General features: G+C 49.8%; 1 protein-coding gene across 6 annotated transcripts in view; it reads left to right on the forward strand.

The window, feature by feature from the left end:
• ST3GAL3 (ST3 beta-galactoside alpha-2,3-sialyltransferase 3) overlaps positions 1 to 25,794 on the forward strand; it is a 188,323-nt gene that overhangs the window by 153,742 nt on the left and 8,787 nt on the right. For 4 of the 6 annotated variants that reach the window (XM_032494067.1, XM_032494069.1, XM_032494068.1 and 1 more), the window contains 4 exons: positions 6,475 to 6,569; positions 9,159 to 9,222; positions 10,055 to 10,150; positions 10,446 to 10,632. In XM_032494067.1, coding sequence (XP_032349958.1) covers positions 6,475 to 6,569; positions 9,159 to 9,222; positions 10,055 to 10,150; positions 10,446 to 10,632 — 442 coding nt within the window. Of the gene's footprint in view, positions 1 to 6,474; positions 6,570 to 9,158; positions 9,223 to 10,054; positions 10,151 to 10,445; positions 10,633 to 11,693; positions 11,779 to 25,794 lie in introns of all 6 variants that reach the window. The other 2 variants (XR_004324972.1, XM_014554000.2) reach the window with 1 other exon arrangement.

The raw sequence follows: 25,794 nt of genomic DNA on the forward strand, positions 1-25,794 counted from the left end.
GTTCCAAAACATAGGATGTGCAGACGTATTTTCTTATGATTATTTGTTTACCTATGTCTACCATTAGCTCCTGTAGGGAAGGACCAAAGCTAGTTTACCTTTAGGTCCCCAGCCAGCACTCCAAGCTGGACCAGGCACTGAGTAGGCAAGTAGTCGCTGGATGAAGCTGTGTTCTCCAGCTCCATCTAATCCCGCATAGGACTGGGGACAGGAGCTTCGTGCTCATGCTCGGAGCAGTACTGGTTGGTTATTACCTGCTGTTTGTCTTCTTTGCCTCTTCTCGCAGGACATAGGCCCACCTGTCCTACAGATTTACCACCCTTCCTCCTAAGGCTCCTGCTTGCCATGGGATCCATTCAGGTGGGTCAGCGAGAGAAGTGACAGCAGGATGTAAGCTTGACAAGGCACCGACCAAGTGCTCATCTTGTTTGCTTGGCCATATCCCAAGGTGTCACTGTGCAGGGCCATTTATGTGGGGCTGCCGCAGCGAGATCCCAAACAAGACCAGGTAGATTCTAGAGAACCCGTGTCCCTCCGCTTTGTCTACCTGCCCCTTCCCAGATCAGGTTCTAGGAAGGAGGATCTGTGTGGTTTGGCTTTCACCCATTAGATGACAGTCTCACGCTTCTGGGACCAAGGGCTGTGGCTGAATCTAGCAGACTGATGCGCTATGGCCCCTGGTCTCAGCACCCACTATTGGGCTCTGCCTTCTCTTTGTCTCCTGGGCTGCTTGGGCTTTTCACACGTATTGGGAATAGCGGCTAGAAGGCTGGCTGCCCGACCAAACAGGCACAGATGGAGAGGTGAAGCTGGGTGTTGTCCTAATCCAGCAAACCCACATCTGGAGGCGCCTTTCTCAGCGGGTTGGTGGGGACAACGAGGAGACCCCACTCCGGGTCTGCTGGTGCCCACAAACAACTACTCCCCTCCCAGGAAATAAGACCCAGTTAGCTGTCCTGCCGGTCTCTGGGCACAGTTTGTTCTGGGCTTCAGGAAATGGTTTAGGTAGATGCACCAGAATTGGAGACATTCACCTTCTACACTGCATCTCAGCCACACTGCTGGATGTTAAATGAGCTGCAAGATCCCTTTGGGGGGTCCTGGGTTGCCCATCCTGGCTGGTAGACTGGCCGTCGTAAGAGTCATCATCCTCTCTCAGTCTGTAGTCAGGGCAGCCTTGGGGACCTGCGGTCCCAGCCTTGCTGTGAAAGGCACAGGAGTCAGACTCCCTTAGCATGTGCCCTCCTAGAGCCCCAAGTCTCCACCACGCTACACACTAGGATCCAAGAAGACAAGATGCACAGGTCCCCATGCAGCTTCCGCCTCCTTCTTCCCCTGTTTCTTCTCACGCACTCACACACACCCTCCTGAAACCTGATCTTAAGGCCCCTTTGCGTGCTGGGGCTCTCGGCAGAGGCGGTGAGCTGGCGGGCTGGGGCCTGTCTACTGGAGCCTGCCGCTGCCCCACCCTGCCCCGCCCCCCCAAGGCCAGGGCAAGCAGGTCAGGCATCCCACACCCCCACCAGTCTGGCCAGTTATTCTGCACCTTGAGGGCCACCTCCGCCCTGGCCAGGCCCCCAGACTGGCACTCTGGTCTCTGGGCAGAAGCCCCTGAATTCTCTTCCAGGTGTAGCATGGAGCTCTGCCCAGACCACCTGCACAATTAACACAAACACACACACACACACATACAGCACCTCTGTGTGTCACCCCAACCCACTTCCTGTTGTTTATGGCCCCCTGGCTCAGCTTCCAAGGCCTCTGCAGGCACTGAGCCACCTCATGGGGGCTGAACAAAGTGCAGTGGAAATACTAAGGGAAGAATGCAAGTCTACCTGGGGTTGTCAGGAAGACTGTCCAGAGGAAGTAGCATTTGCACTTAAAGAATGAGAAGGGATTTTCCAGGCAAATATAGAAGGAAGAGGGCTGGTTGGGGGCGGGTACATTTCAGGCAGAGGGACTGTGTGTGTAAATGCACCAAGAGCAGCATATTCGGGAGCTATAGAGGGCATGGTTGGTGGAACACAACTGGTCTCAGGAGAATGAAATCCAGGTTGCATTAGATGGAGGAGTGGATAGGAGATGAGGAAGTTGAGACAGAATATCCACTGCTGTTTCTCGAAGTTTTGCCACGAAAGGATAGAGAGAGATGGGTAACTTGGGTACATGGTCAGGAAAGTGCTGAGTTTGTTTGTTTGTTTGTTTTCACACAGGAGAGACCTCAGCTTGATTGTATGCTTAGGCCAAACAGGGATGGGATCCATCCACAGCATGACAGAGGATTAAGCTTTGGTGGACGAAGGGCTGGGGTTAGGGAGCAAGAGGCTGAAGGAGTTCCTGTCTCGTCGGCTTGGTTTTGTGTGTGAAGTGAGAGAAGAGAAGAGATTCCTGCTTAGATAATGTTGGAAGAGGATAGAGAGTTTATGGAGAGTAGAGAAGGTTTGGAATAACTACTGAGCAAAGGAAAGGGTCCAACTAAGGCTCAAGTCCATCAGTTTGTTGTGGTACCTAGCAGTCCATGCATGTGTGTGTGTGCGTGTGTGTTTGTGTGTGTGTGTGTGTTCCTACAGCACTTTGAGTATATAAAATATGAGTGTAGGATCAGATTAATCTCTGATTGGGTTTTGCCTAATGGATGAGACAAAAAGACAATGGAGCAAGAGGATACAGGGTCCTGGCAAGAGAGAAATTGAAGAAATGAATGAGATTCTAGCCAGGAAAGAGATATAACCTGGGAATGAAGAAACTTTTTAAACTAAAACTCAAAACCCAGAAGCAATAAGGGAAAAGATTGATAAATTTGACTACATTAAAAAAAATATTGCCCAAAAAAGGGAGGAAAAGAAAGCAAGAAAAGAAAACACCACAAGCCAAGTGAATAAATAAATAAACTCAGAGAGATATTTATAATTGTATCTCAGAGAATTCATACATTTAATAGATAAAGAGTTTCAAAACAAGAGAAAAGATGGTTAGCTAATGCTGTGGTGGTAATCATATTGCAGTATCTGTGTATAAAATCACATGTTGTACACCTTAAACTTACACAATGTTACACATCAGTTATAGTCAGTTATATCTTAATAAAGCTAGGGGGGAAAAAGAAGAAAAAGACCAATAACCCTTTAGAAAAATGGGCAAGACACATGAACCAAGTTCACGGAAAAAGAACTACAAACGGTTCTTCCATTAATGAGACAAATGTTCAATCCATTCATAATAAAAAATGCAAATTAAACCCACACTGAGATACTATTTCTTCCTATCAGACTGGCAAACTAGAAATGTTCAACAGTACATTCTGTTGGTGAGGCTGAGGGTGGAAAGGGCACTTTCATATGTTGCTGGTGGGTGTTGTGAAACGGTGTGATCTTGGTGGAAAGGAATTTGGCAATATGGAGCAAAATTATATATATGCGTATTTCCCTTTGATCCAGCAAACCCACTTCCAGGAATCTATTCTAAAGATACATTGGCAAATGGAAAAGATGTATGCATGATGTTATCCATTGTAATCACTGTGGTGGGACCTACTTTACAAAAGACTAGAAACAACTCAGGGGACTGATTGAATAATATATGTACATACCATAATGGGGTGTTATCAAGTCTATTACTCTCCTACCAGGATCTATTGTAAAGTGGGGAAAAAAATAAAAAAGTGAAACAGGGTATGTGTTCCCTTTCTAGTGAATATAGAAGGGAATAGAAGTTCACACAGACATGTTATGTATTTGCTTATATCAAAAAAAAAAAACAAAAAACAGCAAAGGAGGCTAAAATAAAAACTAATAAAAATGAATACTATATGGGAATAGAAATAACAGGAGTTGGACACAAATGAAAGTGTGACTTCTCTGAGTATATCTTGCTTTATGGATTTAATTTTGGAATTCTATAAAGGTTCATATCATCATAAAACAAAATTAAATTAAAATGAGGGATCAGAAGACTCTCAGAAGCAAAACCAAAATGAAACAAATGAACCTAACTATGTATTGTTGATGAAGTAAACTTAGCAGTTTTCTTTCAAAATAATTTTGCAAAAGCAAAGTAGTTTGTCTGTACCTCTTGTGGGGTATACCCTAAGGCAAAAAGAACTGCAAAGGAACTTTAAATAACTTTTAGTATTGATAATGCTAGTAATAATACTGGTGGTGTTATTCTGAAACTATTCTACATATTTTCTATATGTATCTACATGTATGGATATATTAGGATAAAGCAAATAAATAAAATGTTACTGTCACTATAAACAATGATGTCAGCTTAAGAGAAAAGAGCTATAAATATAAAATCAAATGTTCTCAACACATTTCTTCATTTGCGTATCTTTGTACATTTGATTTTGGGGGGTCAATTTTTGTCAGGTTACCAGCAGCTTATGGTTTTTATTCTGTCTATTTGCATAGCAATGTTTGCATACTATTATAAAGTGAAAAAAGTAGTCTATAGAGCAATCTGAAAAACAATATGGGAAAAGGAAGATCAGTATGGATGCATACCAAAAGGTTAATTGTCTGTGTTGTGGGATTCTGGTTATTTTCTACTTGTGTGTGTGTGTGTGTGTGTGTGTGTGTGTGCGCGCGCGCGCATGCGTGCACGTGTGCACGCACGTACCTATCTGTATTTTTTTCCAAAACTAACACGTATTACAAGCGACACCAAAAATAAGGTGTTTCTTTAAGTAAAAATTAACATAATGAGCTTTCTAATCAGCTGGAAAGAAGTGAGGAAGGAGGAGGACAAGGAAAAAAATATGTTGAGACCATTTGGCTAGATCTTAGGCGATTTCACTAGCATATAACATACAGTACATGCTGGGAAGCAGATAAAATCCTGTCCAAGCCTGACGAGCAACTGCGTAACTTTTATAAGCATGGTCCTGACACAGGAGAGGTTCTTGCCCCAGGTTTATCCACGGGGACCTCTGGTAAAACATCAAATATATTAATTCACTTAGATTGCGTGTCCAGGCATGAGAAACATGCATGACCTTTGTACACAGAAGGGACGTGTGCTCACTCAGAAGCCCAGAGGAAAGCCACTGTGCAGGAATGGCCTTCCTGTGCTGTCACATGCTGACAGCTTCTTCCCAGCAGCAAGTGATGGGGAGGGAGCAGCACTGAAAGTTTTCGGCCTATTTCAAGTTCACTTCACAATCTAATAATGTTAGGCCTCCGGGTGATTACTGATGTTGTTCCCCGGGGTCCAGTGACTGATGGGGTTGGTGACGATGGGAGTGAGACGTGGACACTGAGGTTAGAGTCTGTGGGAGGGGCCAGATGAGGTCTAGCTTCTGGGCTGGGGGTGCCTCTCCTCCAGTCTTCAGTTTTTCAGTGGGCTGATTCAGGCTGAGTGAGAAACAGAGACCATCCCCAAGGCCTGGGCCTCCACACTTCCATTCTTGGCCAAGAAGACCCCAAGCAGACCCCGCAGCAAGGTCAACACACAGACAGTGACCAGGTGCTGGCCATCTCCTGGGCTGCCCTGAAAAAGGTCTCAAAACCAGGTTGCTAGGTTCCGTGTGAAGTCGTGTTGTCCAAGCACCTCTGACAAGCTTGATGCCTCTTGTCCCTCCGCTGCCCTCACTTCCTTCTGCCTCCCCCTGATGCCATGCCCACCCCCTGCGTCCCCCATGCCCTGTCCTGCCCACTCTTCTGCCTCCGGGGGAAAGTGAGACTTGCCTTTTCTGTTTTCTCTTCCCAGCTCAACATCATCACCTCATGCTTTCTTCGCCCCTCTTTTCCCTCCCATCTTTACCCCAGGCCAGCACTCCCCCTCACCTTAAGCTCCGAGTCCCTCCCCGACCTCCTGAGGAGCTCAGCACTCCCCATCCTCCTCTGCCAGCCACAGTGTTCAGGCTCCTGCGTGTCTGAAGCCTCCCCTCAGCCCTGCCTGCCGGCCACAGGAGACTGCGATTTTTCTCTTTGTCAGACGGCCAGCTCCTATGGCTGTTCACCTGCTCTGTCCTCTCGTCTGAATTCTTCCTCCTCGCCCTGGGTGGTCCACCTCCCAGAATTCTCTCCCAAGTTCTGCCTCTCTGCCTTGGCTGTATTTGGGGGTATTTTTCTGCTCAGCTGGATAGTGTCTCATCTCCGTGTTCCCAGATCTCAGGAACAGCATGGGCAGCAGTGACTATTTGATGGATGTATGCATGGATAACCTGCCAGAGGGCTTCCTGCTCTGAGATACTGGTCCCTGCTGAGGGCATCTTGTCTCTCCATTCCTACAGCTGGCCACATAAGGACTGGCCAGGCCCATTCCTCCAAACTCAGGCTCCACTAAACAAGATCTGTCAGACCCCGCCCGGCAGCTACCCAATGAACAGGCTGAGGCAGGGAGGGTGTACTGGATCATGGAGGGTGGCTTCCGGCAGACCCACAGCCAAGACAGATGTACAGAAGAGCCAGCCAGTACTTCAGACTAGTACTGGAGCATTTTGGGATCCTGAATAGCCCTGTTGTATTCCAGGTTCTCCAAGCCAGCACCCATGTTCCTGGATGACTCCTTCCGCAAGTGGGCTAGGATCCGGGAGTTTGTGCCGCCTTTTGGGATCAAAGGTCAAGGTATGTTGGGAACCCTGTCCCCATTCTCCATTAACATCTCATCCCCTAGACTATCTCCCTACACTCCAGGACAGGACTTTACCCTCAGAAGTCTCCCTGCCTGGGAGCATCCCCCTCAACAGTGCCCTCCCTTCTCTCCCTCTTTCCTGTCCTTCCTTTTTTCTTACTTCTTTAGTGGAACATTTTCTCAGAGCCCACCACTCTGCCAGGGGCTGGGTGTACAACAGTGGAGCGGACAGGTGTGGTCCCTCTCCTCAAAAAGCTCCATTCTACTGCAGACACAGATCCTTAGAGCGCAAGACAGTAAGGACTCTGATGAGGGAAGATCACAGTGCTGAGATCACAGAAAATGGGTGTCTGAGACATCAGTGCCCCCTCACACCTAGACCTTCAAGGACAAATCTAGTAGGTTGGGTTGAACCATATGAAGAGCTCCTTTTTCCTGGGTGCAGGTGTCCAAGCAGCCTAACTTTTCTCCTAAATCCTCACTCGAGATTCTGATCCTACTAAGCTTTGAAGGACAGGAAAGGCCAATTCAGAGCCCATAGGCCAGCAGGCAAAAGCACCCAATAGTTGATGGCCCTTCTGCTAAGGTTCCCCTCCTAGAAAAAAAAAATTCATATACTTGACCTTGGCCAATTGGTAGCAATATGCTTTCTCCTCAGAGGTGAAACTGGAGGTGGGAGAAGGAGGGGATCTGTGGCCTTCCCTGAAGCCCACTGTAAAGTGGATCTGTAGGCACTCAGTATAGAACATTCCTTACAGGTTTGTTTCCTTACCCTTTCTCATTCGACTTCTGGACAAAATTGTCCATGCCTACTGTCTCCTCTTTCTCACCATTTACTCCTGAAGAACCTCTTCTCCTCCCGCCAATTCAGTGAAACTGCTCAGTGCCCCCATGAGATCCAAAGGGTACATTTCAAGTTCTTAATTTGATCTCTTAGCTGCATCTGACAATCTGTTAAAAAATATGTGGTTGTTATGTTTAATTTTGGAAGCATCCTTACTTTATCTGAAATATTTCAGGCATATAAAAAAAGCATAAAGCCTAGTATAATGAGTACCCACGTACTCCCTACCCAGCCTCAGAAATAAAACTTGAGATAGAATTAAAGCTCTGTGTAGCCCTTCCCTTCCTTCCCCAGGAGACCATCATCCTGGATTGGGCATAATCATTCCATGCCTGCTTATATATTTCTACAGCATTTATATATCCATCAAAAATATGGCATGATTTTTGCACTTTTTGAACTTTACAAAGGTATTGTATATGTGTGTGTGTATTTCTCAGATTGATTTTTTTGCTTATGCTTTATCTGTGTTGATACGTGTATCTGTGTTGGTATGTGTAACTCTAGGTCATTGACTTTGTAACTGCTATGTTGTATTCCATATATCGCATTTTATCCATTTTCCTTTGGTGGACATTCAGGTTGCCTCCAACATTTTGCTGTTACAAACAGTTCTGCAGTGAACATTCTTGTACAAGTCACCTTAAACAAACGTGTGAGTTTGTTGATGCTATCCACCTAGGAGCAGAGTTGCAAGATTCTAGTCTATGCACATCTCTAGCTTTACTTGATAGTAACATGCCTTCCACTGTGGTTTTACCAACTTACTTACCTTGTCTTTAGGTCTTTATGTACATTATCTTTTCATCTTCCTAACAACTCTGCACAGTAGAAATTACCATCTTCATTTGAAAGATGAGGAAACCAAAGCTCAAAGAAGTTAAGTGATTTATCTGAGGTCACAGAGCTCATAAGCAGCATAGCCAGGATTTGAGTCCAAAGCTGATATCATGATCTGTTAATATTATAATGCCCTCATTAAACTAGAGTCTGAAAGGAGAGCCACCCTCACTGCCAAAGCCAGAGAGAGGCCAAGAAGAATGAGGTCTGAATATGGTCACAGGATCTGAGAGCACAGAGGTCACAGGGCCCTTGCTGAGGGCAGCCTGAGCAGAGTGCAGGTAGGCAGATGCCAGGCTGCAGGGCTTGGAGAGGGAAGGCGGTAGAGACAGCTGGCAAGAACAGGATTAGAGACCGACAGTGTTAGAGGGAGAAGGTGAGGGGAAGATGGTACTGGAAAATGCGGCAGAGTGGCCTGACCTGGGGAGCTGGCTGGGACTACTCTACACCATTGGTTGTCCCCTCACTTGCTTCCTGGTATCTGCTCGGTGGGGGCACAGAGGTGAGCACGTGGTCTCTGCCTCTGATAAGCACTCTCATTCCAGGAAAGGCTGACAGGCAAGGCCATGCCTGGGGATGTAAGTCCAGAGAGCCTGACTGCAGAGCTTCCAAAAGCCAGCTGACACCCCCCAGGAAGGGCCAGGGAAGCCCTGAGTAAGGAACTGCAGGCCGGTGCTGGGGTCTGGCTCCAAGCAGAGCTGTGGGTGCCCGCCTCTTCTTCTGCTTCCATCTCCTTTCTCAGGGAGGAAGTTGGGCCAGTGGCCCAGCCTTGTGTCCAGAGCTCGCTCCTCCACCTCCACCTCCAACTTCGCTCCAGAACCAGGTGCCTTTAAATCGGCCAACATTTCATGGGAACTTAAGTGACCCTCTAACAGCTACCTCCCTTCTCTGTCCACAGACAATCTGATCAAAGCCATCTTGTCTGTCACCAAAGAGTACCGCCTGACCCCTGCTTTGGACAGGTGAGCCACTTGCTGCCCAGCCTCCCGTCCCTCGGCTGCTTGGCACGTGCAGAGGTGCTGAGGCCCAGCTGGCCTTCCCTGGACACGGGCAGGTCCTCCAGCGTAGCCACACATGCACACACAGCACACACACTGGGATGGGTGAGCAGATACGCGGGGCCACCTCTCAGCCCTCAGACAGCAGGATCTGAGGGTGAGAACTGAGCTTACTGGGCTGGAATCATTGGGATTGAGAAGCTGGGTGGTGGGGCAGCTGAAGGGGCTTAAATCCAGGAGGTACTGACAGCTCTGAAGCCAACAGACCCTGAATGGGGGAAGCCCCAGGGTCAGAGGTGGGAGAAGCAAACTGAGTAGGGTCCCAGGTGGCTGCTGAGTGCATGGGGGCTTCTTAGTTAAAAATAAGTGCAGCCTTGAGTCCTGGAGCCTCTGGTCCCATTCCTCTGTTCTGGCTTTTCTGGAGTAGCCCTCAGGCTCTGCCTGCTTCTCCCTTTCCCTTGAAAGCCTAAACCCCACTAATCCTTGAGGAGTCATTAACCCAGATTATCGTCTCTCCAGAGTCTCTTTCCTCCCACCCCAGAGCTAGTGCCCAAGCCCCGCCCACACGTTTCCCTGGAGAAGCGTCAGGACAGGAGTGTCTGCGAGCCCGAGTGGCTCAGCTCTCCTCTCTGCAGTGTGGTTCTGACCTCCTCCCAGAAATGCTGCTGAAAGCCCACTGGTCTTCCTCCTCTGTCCCAGCCTGTGCTTGGCCGAGGGCATGGGATCAGGGGTCAAAGGAGCTGGGGGGAGGAGGCCTGGTGGACAGCCCTCCAGAGGCCTCTACCTGTCCCCTCAGCCTCAGCTGCCGCCGCTGCATCATTGTGGGCAACGGAGGTGTCCTTGCCAACAAGTCTCTGGGGTCACGAATTGATGACTATGACATCGTGGTCAGGTGAGCTCCCCAAAGCAGTGTCTCAGGCACATCCGTGTCCTGGCCCAAACCCTGGCCCCTGAGCCCTTTAAGGACTGTCTGTCCTTCTGGCCCATTGGGCTGGAGATCTGCTGAAGCCTCGAGAAGAACCCTGGGTCGGAGGGATTCCAGACAGGAAGCTAGGCGGCATTGGGCGGCCTGGGCTTGTCATTCTGAGCACCTGGGGTATCCTGGGGTCATGGTGCCTCCCCAGACACAGGCCTGCAGACCATGCAGTGAGTGCAGGGCAGGCTCTGACTGGGCCTGCTCTCTGCAGACTGAACTCAGCACCCGTGAAAGGCTTTGAGAAGGACGTGGGCAGCAAAACTACACTGCGCATCACCTACCCGGAGGGCGCCATGCAGCGGCCTGAGCAGTATGAACGCGATTCTCTCTTTGTCCTCGCTGGCTTCAAGTGGCAGGACTTCAAGTGGTTGAAGTACATCGTCTACAAGGAGAGAGTGGTGAGCTCCCTGTGTGCCGGCTCATGCCCCTCTTGCCCCGGCCTTGCCTAGCTTCCAAGTCAGCCCCTTCCCCTGAACCAGGCAGAGGGCAAAGAACAAGTAGAAACTTTCCAAAGGAGGCGTTAAGGACCCAGAGGTGAAAGGGGCAGAGAGGCCAGGGGATGCCAGGGTCGCTGGCCCAGACTCCTGGAGCCGATATGTCTGCTCTCTGCTACCTGCCTCCAGCTCCCTGGGCTGCAGGTCCTGCCTCGGCCTTCTCTAGCCAGGCCCCTAGTGCCTCCTCAGCAGCTCCCTGGGCCCTTCCCTGACCCTTGCTCCCCGCTAAGGAAAGCTCTCACTTGGCTTGCCTAGCATACTGCTGATCTTCATAATCCCCTGCCCTCACTTTGTCCTTGTCCCCCAAGTCCCTCTTGCCATCGGTGAGGTCTCTCTGACCCCAGTCGTGTGGGTCTCCCCTCCTTCCCAGCCAAGGGAAGAAGGCCTTATTTGGACCCTGGGACCGTTCCGCAGGGACAGCAGACCCCTCAGTTGAGGGTGCCAGTTCCCAGACTCGTAAGTCCTGGCCTCTCTCCACTTTGTGCTTTTACCAGTGACCTGTGGTTGGGTCCCCATCCTGCCATTGAGTCTGGTTCCACTCTGAGGATGGACAGATTCTGTACTCATTGTTCTCGACAGACAAGGGTCAGGGCCCGTTTCTTTAGAGAGCTTACATGGCCGAGTAGGGTCAGACTGCTCCTTAGTGGACCACCCACTGAGTCCCCCTCCTGAGTCCTCTGTCTCTCAGCTCTGGCCTATGGGGCTCTCTGCCAACTTGTCCAGGCCCGTTCCTCCTCTCCCCTCAACCAGCTGTCACCAGCCACCATGAGGGAGGGGCACTGCAGAGTTCAGGCCATTCATCTTCCAGTACCCCAGCCTCTTACCAGGGGAGAATGATGACAGACAGCCCTCCGCCTAAAGTAAGAAGCTAGCTGTTCTTTCTGGAGGCTTAGAGGAGAGCTGGGGGGCTGGGACAGCTTCTCCTGCCTGTGGAGGTCTCAGCGCAATCTGGTTTAACTCCACAGCCTTTTCCCAAGCAAGGCCAAGTGCAGGCAGTGCCAAGTAGGTAGCAAGCAAGAGAGAAGACAGAAGTCAGGTCCAGAAATTCAGGTAGGTGGGACAGGGGAAAGGGGAGCCCACTCAGAGCCAGGCTGAAGGCGGCAGCCTGGCTCCCCAGAGGGGAAGAAAGGGTTTGGCTTCAGCCAGTCCCAGCTGCAAGCAGACCCACTGCCCACACAAACCAGGCAGAGTGTGGGGGCTGAGGGAGCGCCCCTCTGTCCTCACAACCCCATGGCCTGAGACACTAATGTCCTCAGAGCCCTTCTCTTTGCCTTGAAGGAATAGAATTGGCATCACAGGTAGGCACTTTTCAGGGAGAAATGGGAGGAAAGTGGGTCTGCCTTGGTGAACCCCAGAGAGCCTGGGGGCTGCTTTCTCACCCTGCCTTCTGCCCATCTGCCCACCCGCTCCTGGCGGATCTGCTCCTCTGCCCGTGGATACCTGTCAGAGGAGCTCCTAGAGGGCAGGGCCCTGATCCCATTTGCTTTTCTTCCCCCTCAGTGCCCAGTCACCACAGATAATCTGGAATTGGCTCAAACACCAGATCCTGCTTCCCGCTGGGCAGACTGGGATAGGACAGGCTAGGCCACAGGGTGGGGCAGGGCCAGCCAGATGGGTCTTATCACATGTTTCTTCCAAGGTCACCCAGATCAGTTAATTCAAGGCTCTTACAATTAGTCCAAGGGAGTAAGGAAGGAAAGAAGAAAAGGAAGGAAGCCAACTAGAGGCGGAAGACTCAGTGTACACAGGCCCCTCGGGGAGCAGACAGCAGGGCCTCATTTTTCCCAGGAAGACTCAGGAGCTCACGGCTGGCCTGACCTTGGCGACAGGCCTATCCAAGGGACTAACTAGAGCAGTTGGGATGAGGAGGTGTGAGCTGTGCTCAGTCACACCCTCACTGTGCCGATGTCTGTGTCCTGTCTTGGCCAGGCCCAGGCACATGACCAGTCCTGTGGGCCTTGGTGAGTACTCCTTCCCAGGGTTGGGGCATGTGAGTGGAAAGGGGACAGAGGAGATCGGACAGAGTCCTCTGAAGTTCCATGAGCCTTCCCTGGCTCCAAAGGCAAAAATAACTTGGGCCTTTAGAGTGAGCTTCTGGAGGAAAGCAAGTGACGCCCATGGCCTCACCTCTCCCAGCACCCGAAGTGGGCCCGCCCGGGGCCCTGGAAGTTACCCTGGAAGTCTCTCCTTTAGTGCCCTCCTCTATCCCAAGCCTAGGGCTGATGCCTTCACAGGACCTCTCCCACACTCTCCTTCACTTCTCTGCATCTGAGACCGAGGTAAATGTGGGAGAGGCTGCTTCCCCAGACCCCCATCTGTCTGGTGCCCAGCCACAGACTTGCCCTGCTCCTGCAGTGATGGTTCTAACCATGCATCCTCTGGGCTACTGGAGAGCTCACTGCACCTGTGTGGAGCCTCACCTGCAGAATTCTGGCAGAAGGCAGCTCTGTATTCAGGAGCCACAGCCTGGCTGGGCAGGCCGGAGCAGGTAATAGGCCTCAGTCATGGCTGCTGCCTGCCACTTGCTATGCGAGCAGTCACTCACTGCATGTGTAACTTCCTGGTACCCAGGAGTCCTGATGGGGCATGGGAAAGGGAAAGATGTAGGGAAGGAAGAGGGAACAACCCCAAAACAGCGTGTGCTGGGGCTTTTCATGCTTTCTTCATCCAAATAGGAGCTGTCCTCGTCACCTTTTGTGGCTGTTTGGTTTCCTGATTCACTGGGCAGTAGCACAGATAACTCCAAACAAGTTACCTTTAAAGGGGCCCTTTATCCCCCAGATCCCAGGAGACCAAGCAGGTGGCGGAGTTCCCAGCAGGCCTTGTGTGCTGGATAGGTCTGAGGGGCGCCAGTGGACTATGAGTGGGGAAGCTGAGGTTCGGAGGGAGGGAGGAACTGGGGATATGGATGTAGGTCCGTGGAGGGAGGGGCAGCCTCCAGCTTTTGTGAAATTCTTCTCAGAGGCATATCTAGTTCCATCCCTCCACGCACGCACTCATTTGCTAGGCATCGCTGGGTGTTCTCTGCTGGCACTGTGCTGCTCCCTGGGAATACAGAGATGAGTTAAATACTGTTTCTGACCCAAAATCACTCAGTCTGGTGGGAGAGACAGTGCCCAGCTGGAGTTATAATGCAGTGTGATAGGTGCTCTGACCCGAGCATCCTCTTCCTGCTGTTTGATGAAGGCTAGATACGCCCTGTCCATTGTCCTGAGGAAGGAGCCCTGGGACCTGGAGAGGAGGGGGCATGTGACAGGCAGAGCTTCCTGTGCTGTGTCCACTGCCTCCAGCAGCCTCCCAACCATGTCCCAGAATGCTTGTAGCCCAGGGTTTCAGAGACCCCAGGGAGCTGCCTTCCTAGTCCTCTAGGCTGCCTCCTCGGCTCTTTGTAATCCTCTTTCTCATCCTCAATTGTGAAGCTGGAATGCTGGCCTCACTGCTGAGCGGCCTCTGACTGGTGGGCAATTCAGCAAGGCCCCGAGGCCTGGGCTGGCTTGGCATGGTTCTGGGCCAGGAGAGGGTTGGGAAGAGGACACAGGAGAGGTGTGCCCCTGGACAGCCTTGACACAAGCCTGACCTTCCAGCTGTAGCTCAGTCTTTGCGGAAGGAGGGAAGGACCCACATTCATGCATAGGAAACCGGGCCCCAGATTTGAGAGGCAACAAGGTTGAAGAGAGAAAAGCAGCTTCGGCCTTGGCGTCAGATAGACTTGGGTTTACATTTAGACTCTGTCACTCTTAGCTGGGTTGCCTTGGGCACATCACCTTGGCCCCTTAGGCTTAATTTCATCTATAAAACTGATCTTTCAGAGTTGTTTTAAAAATTAAACAGGATGAAATATAGAAGCACCTGGCACAGTGCTTGACAATAATTTCTGTCTATGGCAAGTATTAATACTATATATTATTTTAATATTATTACTGGTGGTAGTGCTGTTAGAAGAGGCCAGTTATACTAGGGAGTGAAGCACTTTTCTGTCTAGACTGTAGGGCCTGACCTAGGAGGTGACCTAAAAACAGGGGTCAGAGGCCGGGCCTAGAGAAGGGAGAGACATGGGCCTCCTGGTGCAAGGCCGCAGGGGTGGGCTAGCATCCTGGAAATCCACAGGGTGGATGGCCACTAGGTGCCCGCGTGCAAGGCTTTATGGGACCAGGGCTGAGATGGGAATTGAGTGTCCATGTGCACCTAAACCTATGCTCTGCTCCAGGCCTGAGAGGGAGGCAGAGCCTTAGGATGGGCTCTGCCCAGGAGGAGCCCAGCGTGGACACCACCTTGCCTCTGGGGATACTCAGTGCAGGGCATCCAAAAAGCATGGTGATGGGGGGAGGGCATAGCTCAAGTGGCATCCCCAGTACCTGCTCTAAAAATAAACAAACCTAGTTACCTCCCCTGCAACCAAAAACAAAAGGCGTGGTCAGGCTGGCCAGCACCATGGCCTCCTATTGCTCAACGAGGCCTCTGCTGAGCCAGCTCCATGGTCCTCACCCCACAACCTCCTTTCCGAGCCTTGGAGATGAGCTCTCCCGGATACCATGTCCTCTTCAGCCATTTCCAGTGGACACAGCCCTTTCTCCCTTATCTCTATCCCCTGTGAGAGCCAGCGAGGCCCCCTGCTCATTCCCCATCCCCCATCCCAACCATTGCTCCTCCCCCCACAGAAATGCCGAGGGATAGGGGCTCAGGTCACCACATCCTGCTCCTCTTTGTCACCATCATTCATGACCTCTTGGTGACTTGCCTCATAATCACTGTCATTGCCACAATCATTGTCTCTCCTCTTCCCCCTCCTCGTCTTCTTCCTCCTCCTCCTTTTCTTCCTCCTCCTCCTTCCATCATCCTCATCATAGCCCTCTTTTATTAAGCTTTTCAGTTCGCCAGCCTTTTTTGAGTTCCTTCCTTCAGTTCTCATAATGACCCGATTTGATAAGTACTGTTACTGTCCCCGTCGTGGGGTTTAGGAAGCTGAGGCACAGAGAAGATGTATTATTTGTTTAAGAGCACAGAAGTAGGTAAAGGGTAGAGGTGAACTCTGACCCAGCTCTGACTGCCCCAGGGATCTTCCTAAGAAATACATCTGACCACATCACCCTCCTGCTTAGAATTCTCCATCAGTCAGCTCCTACCTGCCGTGGCCCACGGGAGTGATAAGAGCTACCTTTTACTGAGCTCTTCCACATGCCAGGCCCTGGGCTGCGTGATCTATGAGGCTGTGTCAGCCAGCCATCTCAACCCTGTGAGGCCGATACTGTGAGAAGTAAGTGGTAGAGTGGCGTTTTGGACCAAAGGTGTCTCACTTGAACCGTCACACTCTAACACCTCTCATTTACTCCATGATTCATTTATTCAGCAAATCCAAGTCAGTCACCAAAATCACACAGAGCCCCGGGTTTCAAGTACTGTCTCTCTCGCTTAACAACTGCCTCTGCCCTTGACTTTCTCCGTTTCCAGCCAGTCTAGCACCAGAGAGTCACACGAGGAGAGAGCTCCAGCTGAGATGGTAACACTTAGTGGTGTTAACTTACTAATATCTTGACACTGCTTGCCACTCCCATGTCCTATCATTGTTCTCAGAACCTACTCTCACCATCATCTTCAGTTCTGCTCTATCTCCATCCCCACTCTAACCAGAAATCTCATGTCCAGCTCTGCAGGGAAGATAAAGGTCATCACTAGCTGAAAACTCTCAGTGTCCCCTGCCTCTGACCTATAAACTTAACTGCACCCCATCCATCCCTACATCCATCCTCCATCCTTTCGGTGCCTCTTGTGTTCAAGTTCACTTTTCTCTTCTGCTCTAGGTGCTGTCTCCTCCCACCTTCTCAGGAACTGTCTTCTTTTATTTATCTCTTTTGTTACCTCTTTACTGGTGCCCCCTCTTACATCTACACATTTGTTCAGGTCTCTCTCACCTCAAAAATAAAAGCTTCCTCTTCAGCTGGTGTTCACTCTCTCCCCTTCCTTTCTTTTTCAGGTTCCTGGAAAGAGTCATCACCTGTCCATCTCCATGTTTTTCCTCTTCTGATTCTCAACCCTCTCCAGTCTATTTTCCAAACCTATCCCTCTATGGCAGTGGCCTTCTGATTCTAAATCCAGTGTACTCAGCCTTGCCTCCCTTTAAAGGAACAGCTCGTCAGTAAATATTCAGCGAGCATTTACTGTGGCCTGGGCACAGAGCTGAGCTCTCGGGATATACCTTGATTCTTACAGACTCGTGGCCAAAATCCTGGGAAGCATGCTTGATTCCTCCATCTCCTTTGCCTTCTGTATTCAATCATTCAGTCTCCAAATCTATGGTTCTCCCTTTTAAAAATGTCTTCTTTGGATTATTTCAGCAGCTTCCTATCTCCTTGCCTCCAGTGGGGTCTGCCACCAACCCATTCCCCACATCTGTATCCAAAAGATTCATCCTCAAGTGTCCATCTGGTTGGTTCATTCTCCCACTTAATGGGTCCCTCCCCATCGCCCACATGCAACAGCTCTTGAAGTGCCTTCTCGAACAGTAGCATCAGTATCACCTGGAAACTTGTCAGAAATGCATTTGGGGGCCCCACCTTAGATCCTCTGAATGAGCACCTCTGGGGGTGGGCTCAGCAGTCTGGTCTAACGAGCCCGCCGGGTGATCTGGATGCAGGCTCAGGTGAGAGAGCCACTGGCCTGCAGGATAAAATCCTAAGTTCACAGCCTAGCACTCTGGGACCGGGGCCTTCCCGCCCCTTCCTTGTCCTTGCCACTCTGTCTTGCACCCAACGTCGCTCTCCACGCTGGCCATATCAGAGTATATATCCCATTTCACACCTCCACGTTTTGCCTGCTTCCCTTCCCGAGGCTGGATTAGATGCTCCTCCTCTGAGTCCCCATCATAATGCTCATCACTCTGTTGTACTTAAGGGTTTACTTATCTGTCAACTCTTATAAGCCTCTGGAGGGCAGGAACTGCCCTGTTTATCTCTGTAAGCCCATCGCCTCCAGCAGCATTGGAGACAGAATTAGCATATGTAAATGAATAAATAAATGTGGAAACTGAGGCCCAGAGGAAGGCAGGGACTTGTGGCAGAGTCAGGATTGCAACCTTGATCTTCTGACCCTCCATCAGGGCTCTTTCCTCGCAAGTAGGCCACCTCCTCTCCCATTGCCCCATGAGATCATTCTTTTCTATTCGGACCCTTCTGTCCTTTTGCTCTCCTCTCACCTCTCCTGGGCAACTCTTTCCTCTTAGCCATGTTTGATCTTCTTCTGTGGTTCCCAGATCATTCTCCTTGATAAAGAAATGAAAACTAAACAGTCCCTGGCGCTCTGCCTCTTTTAGAGGCACCGCACAGCCGGCCCCAAGCCGACTCCTCTCTTTGTTCATTGCTTTTTCCAAATATAGCTTTCAGAAAGGTTTCTGACCCTCTCTTCATGGCATACATCAAAATAAATTCCAAATGGACTAAAAAGTAAAATATGAAAAAACAACCAAAGGAAATTTTGAAGGAAGTAGAATAGAAATCAAATCCCTGGAGGGGAAAGAACTTCCAAGGGACAGAAGTGCTAGGAGGAATCAGGCTTGATAATATATGAAAATTTATATTAAATTTGCAACAACAGAGGGAAGAGTATAGCTCTAGTGGTAGAATGCATGCTCAGCACCCAAGAGGTCAGGGGTTCAAACCCCAGTACCTCCTGCAAGGGGAAATCACTGAAGAAACCTAATTACCTCCTCCTCATAAATTCACAACAACAAAAAAGACTGGCTACCACCAAACTTTGAAAATATATTAAGGAAATATGACAAATGGTTATCATCAGAGTTAACAAGAAGACCATTCGGACCCCAGCAGATAATGGGCAGGAGACTGAACAGATCACACAGAAGGAAATATAACTAGTAAGCAATAGAAATATGTTTGACCTTTCTGGCAGGCAGAAGATTCATGTGAAGGCACCAGGAGGCCATTTATCACCTATCACATCTTTGGAGGATGTGTTTAACTATAACGCGTGATTCTGGCAAGAGTGCAGTGACAGGTGCTCTCAAAGGCAGCTAGTCAGGGTGTAAATGGGGACCAACTTTTTGGAAAGGAAATGACACTTGGCACCAGGAGGCATCACCCAAAGGAGGAAAAATCTGCCTACAAAGATTTGTATTATAGTGTTATTTATAATGGCCAAACCCAAATATAACCTAAGGGGTTTATTATGGAAAGCATGGTTCAACTACTGGACGGAGTATAAAGGAGCAGACCGGCGACCCTGCAGAGGCTGCAGGCGCCCGGACCAGCCAGCGCAGCTGCTGTTGCTGTTGCTCCTTTGGTGCGGGTGAGGTTGGTGAAACAGCACTGGAGTCAGTATTAGGAACAGAAACCAGTCCCTTCCTCTGCCTCAGCCCACATCTTTGAGTTTCATTTTCCCCTTCTGTACAATGGGCATAGTAAAAGCTTCCCTGTGTGGCTCGCCTTGCTGGATCTCTTTTCAGGGTCCAGAGGGAAATGCCCACCCTAGGCCCATCCTCCCCTGCTAGACCATCACCAGGTACCGGAGACCTCAGAATTTCTTGCCCTAGCAGTGCCAAGCTCACTGATGGTGGAACTCAACTCCCTGCGCATATCCCTAAGCCCAAGGAGGGATGCTTGCAGAGGCTTTGAGCAGAACTTGGATGTACAAGCTGGGCAATCCCCATGCCTGCACACAGGGATGGGACCAGGGTGAAGGGGAGGGGAAGATAGACTGGGGCTAGCTTTCCCTACTCCACTGTGGTCCAGAATTGTTTTTGGGGGTTGTTTTTTTTTTTTTTTTTGGTGGAAGGGGGGGCAATTAGATTTATTTATTTATTTTTGAAGTGACAGTACTAGGGATTGAACCCAGGACCTCATACATGCTAAGTACACACCCTCCCCCTAGAGCTCCAGGAATCCAAATTCTCAATTCAGGCCTGCCCTTCCAGGTTGTTTTTCAAGAGAGGATAGAATAAGGGATAAGTGGGGAGCTCAAGATTTCCAGATACTACTATATATAAAATATGATAAATAAGTTTCTTCTGTTATAGCACAGGAACTATATTCAATATCTTGTAGTAACCTATAATGAAAAAGAACATGAAAAGGAATATATGTATGTATGCGTATGACTTAACATTATGCTGTACAACAGAAATTGACACAACACTGTAAACTGACTACTTCAATTAAAAAATTCTTTAAAAGAAAATAAATAAAAGCATGCAGAGGTCTTTAAACAGAGAGAGAGAGAGGATAGAATATATTTTATTTAATAGCTTGATACCTTGATACCTTGATTAGAATCTAAAATTTAAACATGTGGTATGTGGACATCCACTTGTAATTTTGTCCCTGGCCCCACAAATCTTAGGGATGAGCCTGCCCATGCATGTAGTACCAATGGTTGGAAGTGAAGCTGGGTAGACAAGGGACAGACGGTGAAGGGTCTTGTAAGCCAGAGTCACATCAAGGTGCTTGGACTTCATCCTGCACACTAATAATAGAAGACAACGAGCTGACTTTCTACCAAACATATCATGTGCGTGACTTTTAATTGTCATAGCATAGAAACGCTATGAAGAAGGGACTAGTCTTCTTTCTCATATTTTATAGATGATAACGTGACTTTGAAGGACAAAGAACTCTCTTACGGATACAGAGTTAGTTGTTAGGGTTCAAAAACAGAATCACGGAATTTGAGGGCAGCCCAATCCACAAGCAAGGATGGGAAGGGTGCAGTTGTGGCTGGATCTGCACAGAAGCCACATATTGGTGTTGCTTGGTTCCTAGGAATGACTGAGGATTGAAGACCGAGTTGTTGGGGAGGGATGGTGGCAGCTGGATCCCTCAGAAGAAATGGATTGGATAAGAAAACAAACCTCTCAGGTCCTTGGGTTTCTTTAGGAGGGGACTGGACTGGATGTTCATAAAGGTCTCTTGTATGAATGCAATCAGTATTTTGAGGGTTATTCATTGCCTGAAATATTATAGAATACATTTGTACAAAAAGTACATGGTTTATATGTAACAGATACTTGTGTATTTGTTGTTTCGTTGATCTGGGTTAATTAATTCTGAAATATTTACATCTGTAAATAGCCCTCTTTTCAAGCTCTTCTTCACTTTACTTCGAGTTTTCTTAGTATGACACCTTGCTCATTCTCCGTTTTAAGTACTATGCATGTGAACATTTTGAGGGTAGGTCTTCCATGTATATGTTTTAAATAAGTATAGCAGATGTTTTAAACCTCTTTTTGGCTTTCTCACATCATAATAATTATACTAAATATTGAGATATTTGTACACAGCCCTGTCTTTCCCACTGGATCATAAACTCCTTTTGAATAAGGAAAAAAAACAAAACCAGACCTGCGCTCTTGACTATCCTGACCAGCTGTCTCAGTGGTCAGTGGAAAGCCTCTGAGATTTTGGCCCTGAGAGTATCGAGATCAGATTTGCGCAGAATTGAAGGAAGGCAAGATGGAGGCAGGGAGGGCTGGTGACTCCTGGAGTGACTGCAGTGAGAGCTGATGACCTGTCCTTGGGCAGGAGCAGCAGTGGGGACAGGAGCAAACACACCTGCCCTACTCCTAGCTGCAGGAGTCCAGCCCCGGGTCAGTCTCTCCATTCCCAGACCTCTCATCTCAGCATGCAGACTGCATCTCTCCTAACAGAGAAGGGCAAAGAGGCTGCGGGAGAAGCAGCCTGCGAGAGCTCAGGGCAACACTGCGGGAACCCGACTGGGAAGGTGCTTCCTTCCCAGAAGCTTTTCCCCTTTGCTCCTGGCTGTTCTAACAAGAGCAGAACAAGTTGCATCAGCAGGAGACTGGCGGCTCCACACAGATGAGCTGGGTCCAGACTTGACTGAGGCAGGGACATTCCTGGAGGAGGGATTCAAACAAGAATGCAGCCCGCAGGTGGCCTGGAGGAGAGGTTCATCTGTTCCGGGGCTGGATTTATAGACCTCTGTGTTGTGTCCTGTGGGGCAGGGGAATGAGACATGAGAGGCCTCAGGCCATGTTTGGATTGGCCTTCTGGAGCAGGGATGTGTTCTGGTGGCAGGCTTGGCAGTGTCACCCAGCAGCAGAAAGGCCTTCAGCACCCACTGCCCTTCTGCAGGAACCAGAGGGGAAAGCTGGCTCCCTCATTTGAATTATGTATGTCTATGGCCTCTCTATGGCCTCTGACATTGCTGGCCACACCCTCTGCTTCACTCTCTTGGCTTCTGTGACACTCACTCATAACCGTAATACGTAAGACTTAATGAGCTCTTGCCATGTGCCAAACATGGTTCCAGATGATGTAAAACACACAGCACCTCACTTAGTCATCACAACTCTCTGGAAAGTAGGTCCTGACATCCCCGATATGCACGAGGAACTTGAATCTTAAAGGGATTATATGACTTGCCCCGAGTCACACAGACATGGACTCTGGATGTGGACGTGGGTCTTCCCACAATCGTCCACTGCCTCACACTCCCCTGGACCTTCTCGCTGCTCTTACTGTTGCTCCTCAGTCTCTCCCGCAGGCTCCTCTGCTCCCACTTGCCCCTTCGGTGTTGGTGCTTACCGGATTCCGTTCAGGGTTCCCCTCCCTTCTCAGTCTGCACAGAGATTCTCAATCTGAAGTCACCAAACCCCCGCGCCTTCAGGGACCCTGCGTCCTTCTGCCGTGGGGTGCTACGTGTTATGTGTGCGTGCCTGTGTATGTTTTTCTGAGAAGAGCCGTAGCTTTTACCTTAGGAGACAGGCTGCAGTTGTGTTGGTACTTGATATTCGCATGCCTGGGGGAGTGCGGCCATGCCCCAGCCAGATCTTGGTCTGACTGTTCCTCCTTTCCCTGGAATTCCTGAGGAGGCTCTGCACCAGGACAGCGACAGATGGGAAAAATAAAATCACAGCGCCGAATTGTTAGTTGTGCTGGTTCCCAGCGCCCTAACGCAGGCTCTCTGGGACTGGAGATCTAAGCACAGGACTTGTTTCCTCCGGGGTCCCCATCTTACCCTGCCCGAAGGTGGTAGGAGGTTCAGCGCTCCCAGCACAGGTGAGCAGAGCAGGGGCCAGGATGCTAGGCTGCTCCAGGGAGGCCAGGAGGAGCTGCGTGTGTGCCTTTTCATCTCCTGCCAGTGAACGTAACACATGTATCCTCAGGTCCAAGCAGTCGCATCCATCATTTCCCCTCCCGGGAAAGAGTAGCTTCCCCTTCCACCCTGGGGCTCCTGTCAGATTCTCAAAGGGGGCTTGGGATCATACTGCTAGTTTCCTCCCGTTTCGCATGGTGGTTACACCTGGACCTGTAAGTACATGGGAAAAGCAGAAGTTCAGAGAGGGAATCTCGTGTCACAGAGACCCAGGCTCTGAAGCTGAATCCAGCTCAGATTCTCCCCAGCTGCATATGCATCTGGTCAGGTCCCCTCACATCTCTGAGCCTCAGTGCCCTCTATGAACTGGGATGCGAGGCACCAACCAGAGCAACCCCTAACTCACCTCAGAGCTCCTGGCAGGTAGACCGGGGTCCCAGTCATCCTTGACCCCAGGCCCCCAGACCTCCTGAGGTGAGAATAACAGTGATGATAAATGATGTGGCAGAAAGAACACACATCTTGGAGTCACGACACCCAGGTTTGCATCTCGGCACAGCCGCTTACGTGACCTTGAGCATGTGGCTTCATCTTGGGTTGTGTACCTGGGATGTGGGTGAAAGTTGAAGAGACATAAAGAATGTCTGTGGAAACCAGCCTGGAGCCTCCCCCTCCCCCTATCTCTGCCTCTCCCTCTCCTTCCCCTCCCCAGAAGCCTTGCACATCCTCCATTTCGGGTGTGTGTGGGCAGGCGTGGGCAGGAACCCTGGTGGGCATGGGGGCTGCTGGGGCCTGCTGGGCTCTGGAGGAGGGACAGAGGCTGTGCACCTGCCATCCCTCCCAGCACACATCTGGCCCTCCCAGGAGGGGCTTCTCCCCAGCTCTGCGTAAGATCTTGGCCATTTCTCTTACCCTTCCCTTTCCTACTGGGTCCTACTGCCCTGACCTATATCCTGTTACACACACACACTTCTCCTGGACACAGAGGGAGACAGAGGAGGAAGCTGGCCGGAGGTCTGCTCTCTTGTCTCACTGGGGCTGAGACCCAGAGAAGTTTGCTCCAAGAGCTGATCCTTTGAGCTCTGACCGTTGGAGGACAGGTAGAATTTGCCCAAGAAAGAGGTGTTGCCAGAGAGGTGGGGAAATACGAGGCAGGGGTAGCTGGAGGAGCAGACAGTGCATTGAAGGCCGCGGAAGATGACCCTGGAGACGGACTGAGGACAGCGGAGGAGCCTGGGATGGACTTCGTGTCCCTTCTGCCCTGGTGGGCGGTGTTGCACTGGGCCACAGAAATGAATCCGACAGCCCCTGCCCTGGGGCTAATGCTGGTGATAATAACAGCTGGCCAGTGACTGTGAGCTGGGCACTCAGCCTGAATTATCTCACTGAATCCTCACAGCACAAGATAAATCTGCTAGTATCCCTGGTTTATCCATAAGGAGATGGTATGTTTCTTGCCCAAGGTCCCTACACAGTTGAGTGACCAGAGCTGAGTTTGGATCCAGGGCCAGGGCTCTCCTGTCTTAGTCAGCTTATGCTGAGTGCAGACTGGGTGGCTTATAAACAACAGACATTTGTTTCTCACAGTTCTGGACGCTGGGGAGTCCAAGACCATGTTGCTGACAGATCTGGTATTTGATGAGGGCTTCTTGCTTCATAGATGGTTCTCAGTTCATAGATCATTATGTCCTCACTTGGAAGAGGCGAGGGAGCTCTCTTGGGCCTCTTTTATAAGGGCACGAATCCCATTCTTGAGGTCCCTGCCCTTAGGACCTAATGAACGCTTCTCAAAGGCCCCACCTCCTAATACCATCACCTTGGGCATTAGGCGTTCAACATAAATGAGTCGGGGTGGGGGGAACAAACATTCAAACCATTGCAGATCTTAACCATATTTTATTGCCTCCCAAAGACTAGAGGTCACTTCTACCTTGGGATGAAGGAATTCAGGAAAGACATGAGGAAGGAGGAGATGCTGAGTCTTAACAAATGAGGAGGGTGGATCAGGTGGATAGAGGTGGGCAGGCCATTAGAGACGGAGGAGCAGCATGAGCAAAAGCGTGGAGGCGTGAGTTAGCCAGTGGGGCCTTCAGATGGGCCGAAATGGGGACTGGAACAACAGGCAGCGTTACTGGCTGAAAAGCTGAGATCTCCTGTGGACAGTGGTGATGTGATCTGGTTGTATATAGATCATTCTGGCAGAGAGCAGAAAGTGGTTTGGATGGGCAGAGGGGGCCCATCGTTGGGCACTCATTACATGTTTGTTGAGTAAATGAATGGAATTCAACAATAATTTTGTACCGTTTATGCTCCAGTCATTCTACTGGGCTCTGGGGGCGGGGGTTAGTGGTCAACAAGACAGACACTGGACATGGCCAGTCATTATGATGGTCCGTTTGAAAGATGGTGAGACCTGGACTTTGAGTGGCAGCAGTGGCTTTGGGAGGAAAGGATGGATCTGTGGGAGTCTACAGAAAACAGAATCAAAAGAACTAGATAACCAGTAGTACAGAATGGATGGGAGAGATGAGGAATGTCAATTCCCAGGCTTCTGGTTTGGAAACCCGGGTGGACAACAGAGGTTAGGGAACACAGGAGGAGGAGCAGACCTGGGGAAGCCAGAAGTGACTGAGCTGTCTAACAGCAGAGGATGGGTTACATAGGTTATGGTACACCCTCGTGACAAACTTCTTAGAGAACGCAATTTTGACGTCTATCGCATTCAGTTATGTAGATGTGTCATTTAATCAAACCTCCATTGTACACTTTCAGATTTTTTTTCTGGTTTTCCACTTTTATAAATAACACTGTAATCTTGACAAAAGTCTTCACCATTCTGATTACTCTTTTAGAAGAGAAATGTAGTCATCAGGTGTAAACAACTTTGAGGCTTTTGTTACATGTTGTCAGATTGCTTTCTAGAGAGGCTGTACCGAAAGTTACTCCTATAGTGGTGTAGCAGAATTCGGTCACAGCACATCAACACAAGCACTAAGATGTGTACAC

This window comes from Camelus ferus, chromosome 13 (genome assembly GCF_009834535.1).
Source record: "Camelus ferus isolate YT-003-E chromosome 13, BCGSAC_Cfer_1.0, whole genome shotgun sequence".
Classification (NCBI taxonomy): Eukaryota; Metazoa; Chordata; class Mammalia; order Artiodactyla; family Camelidae; genus Camelus; species Camelus ferus.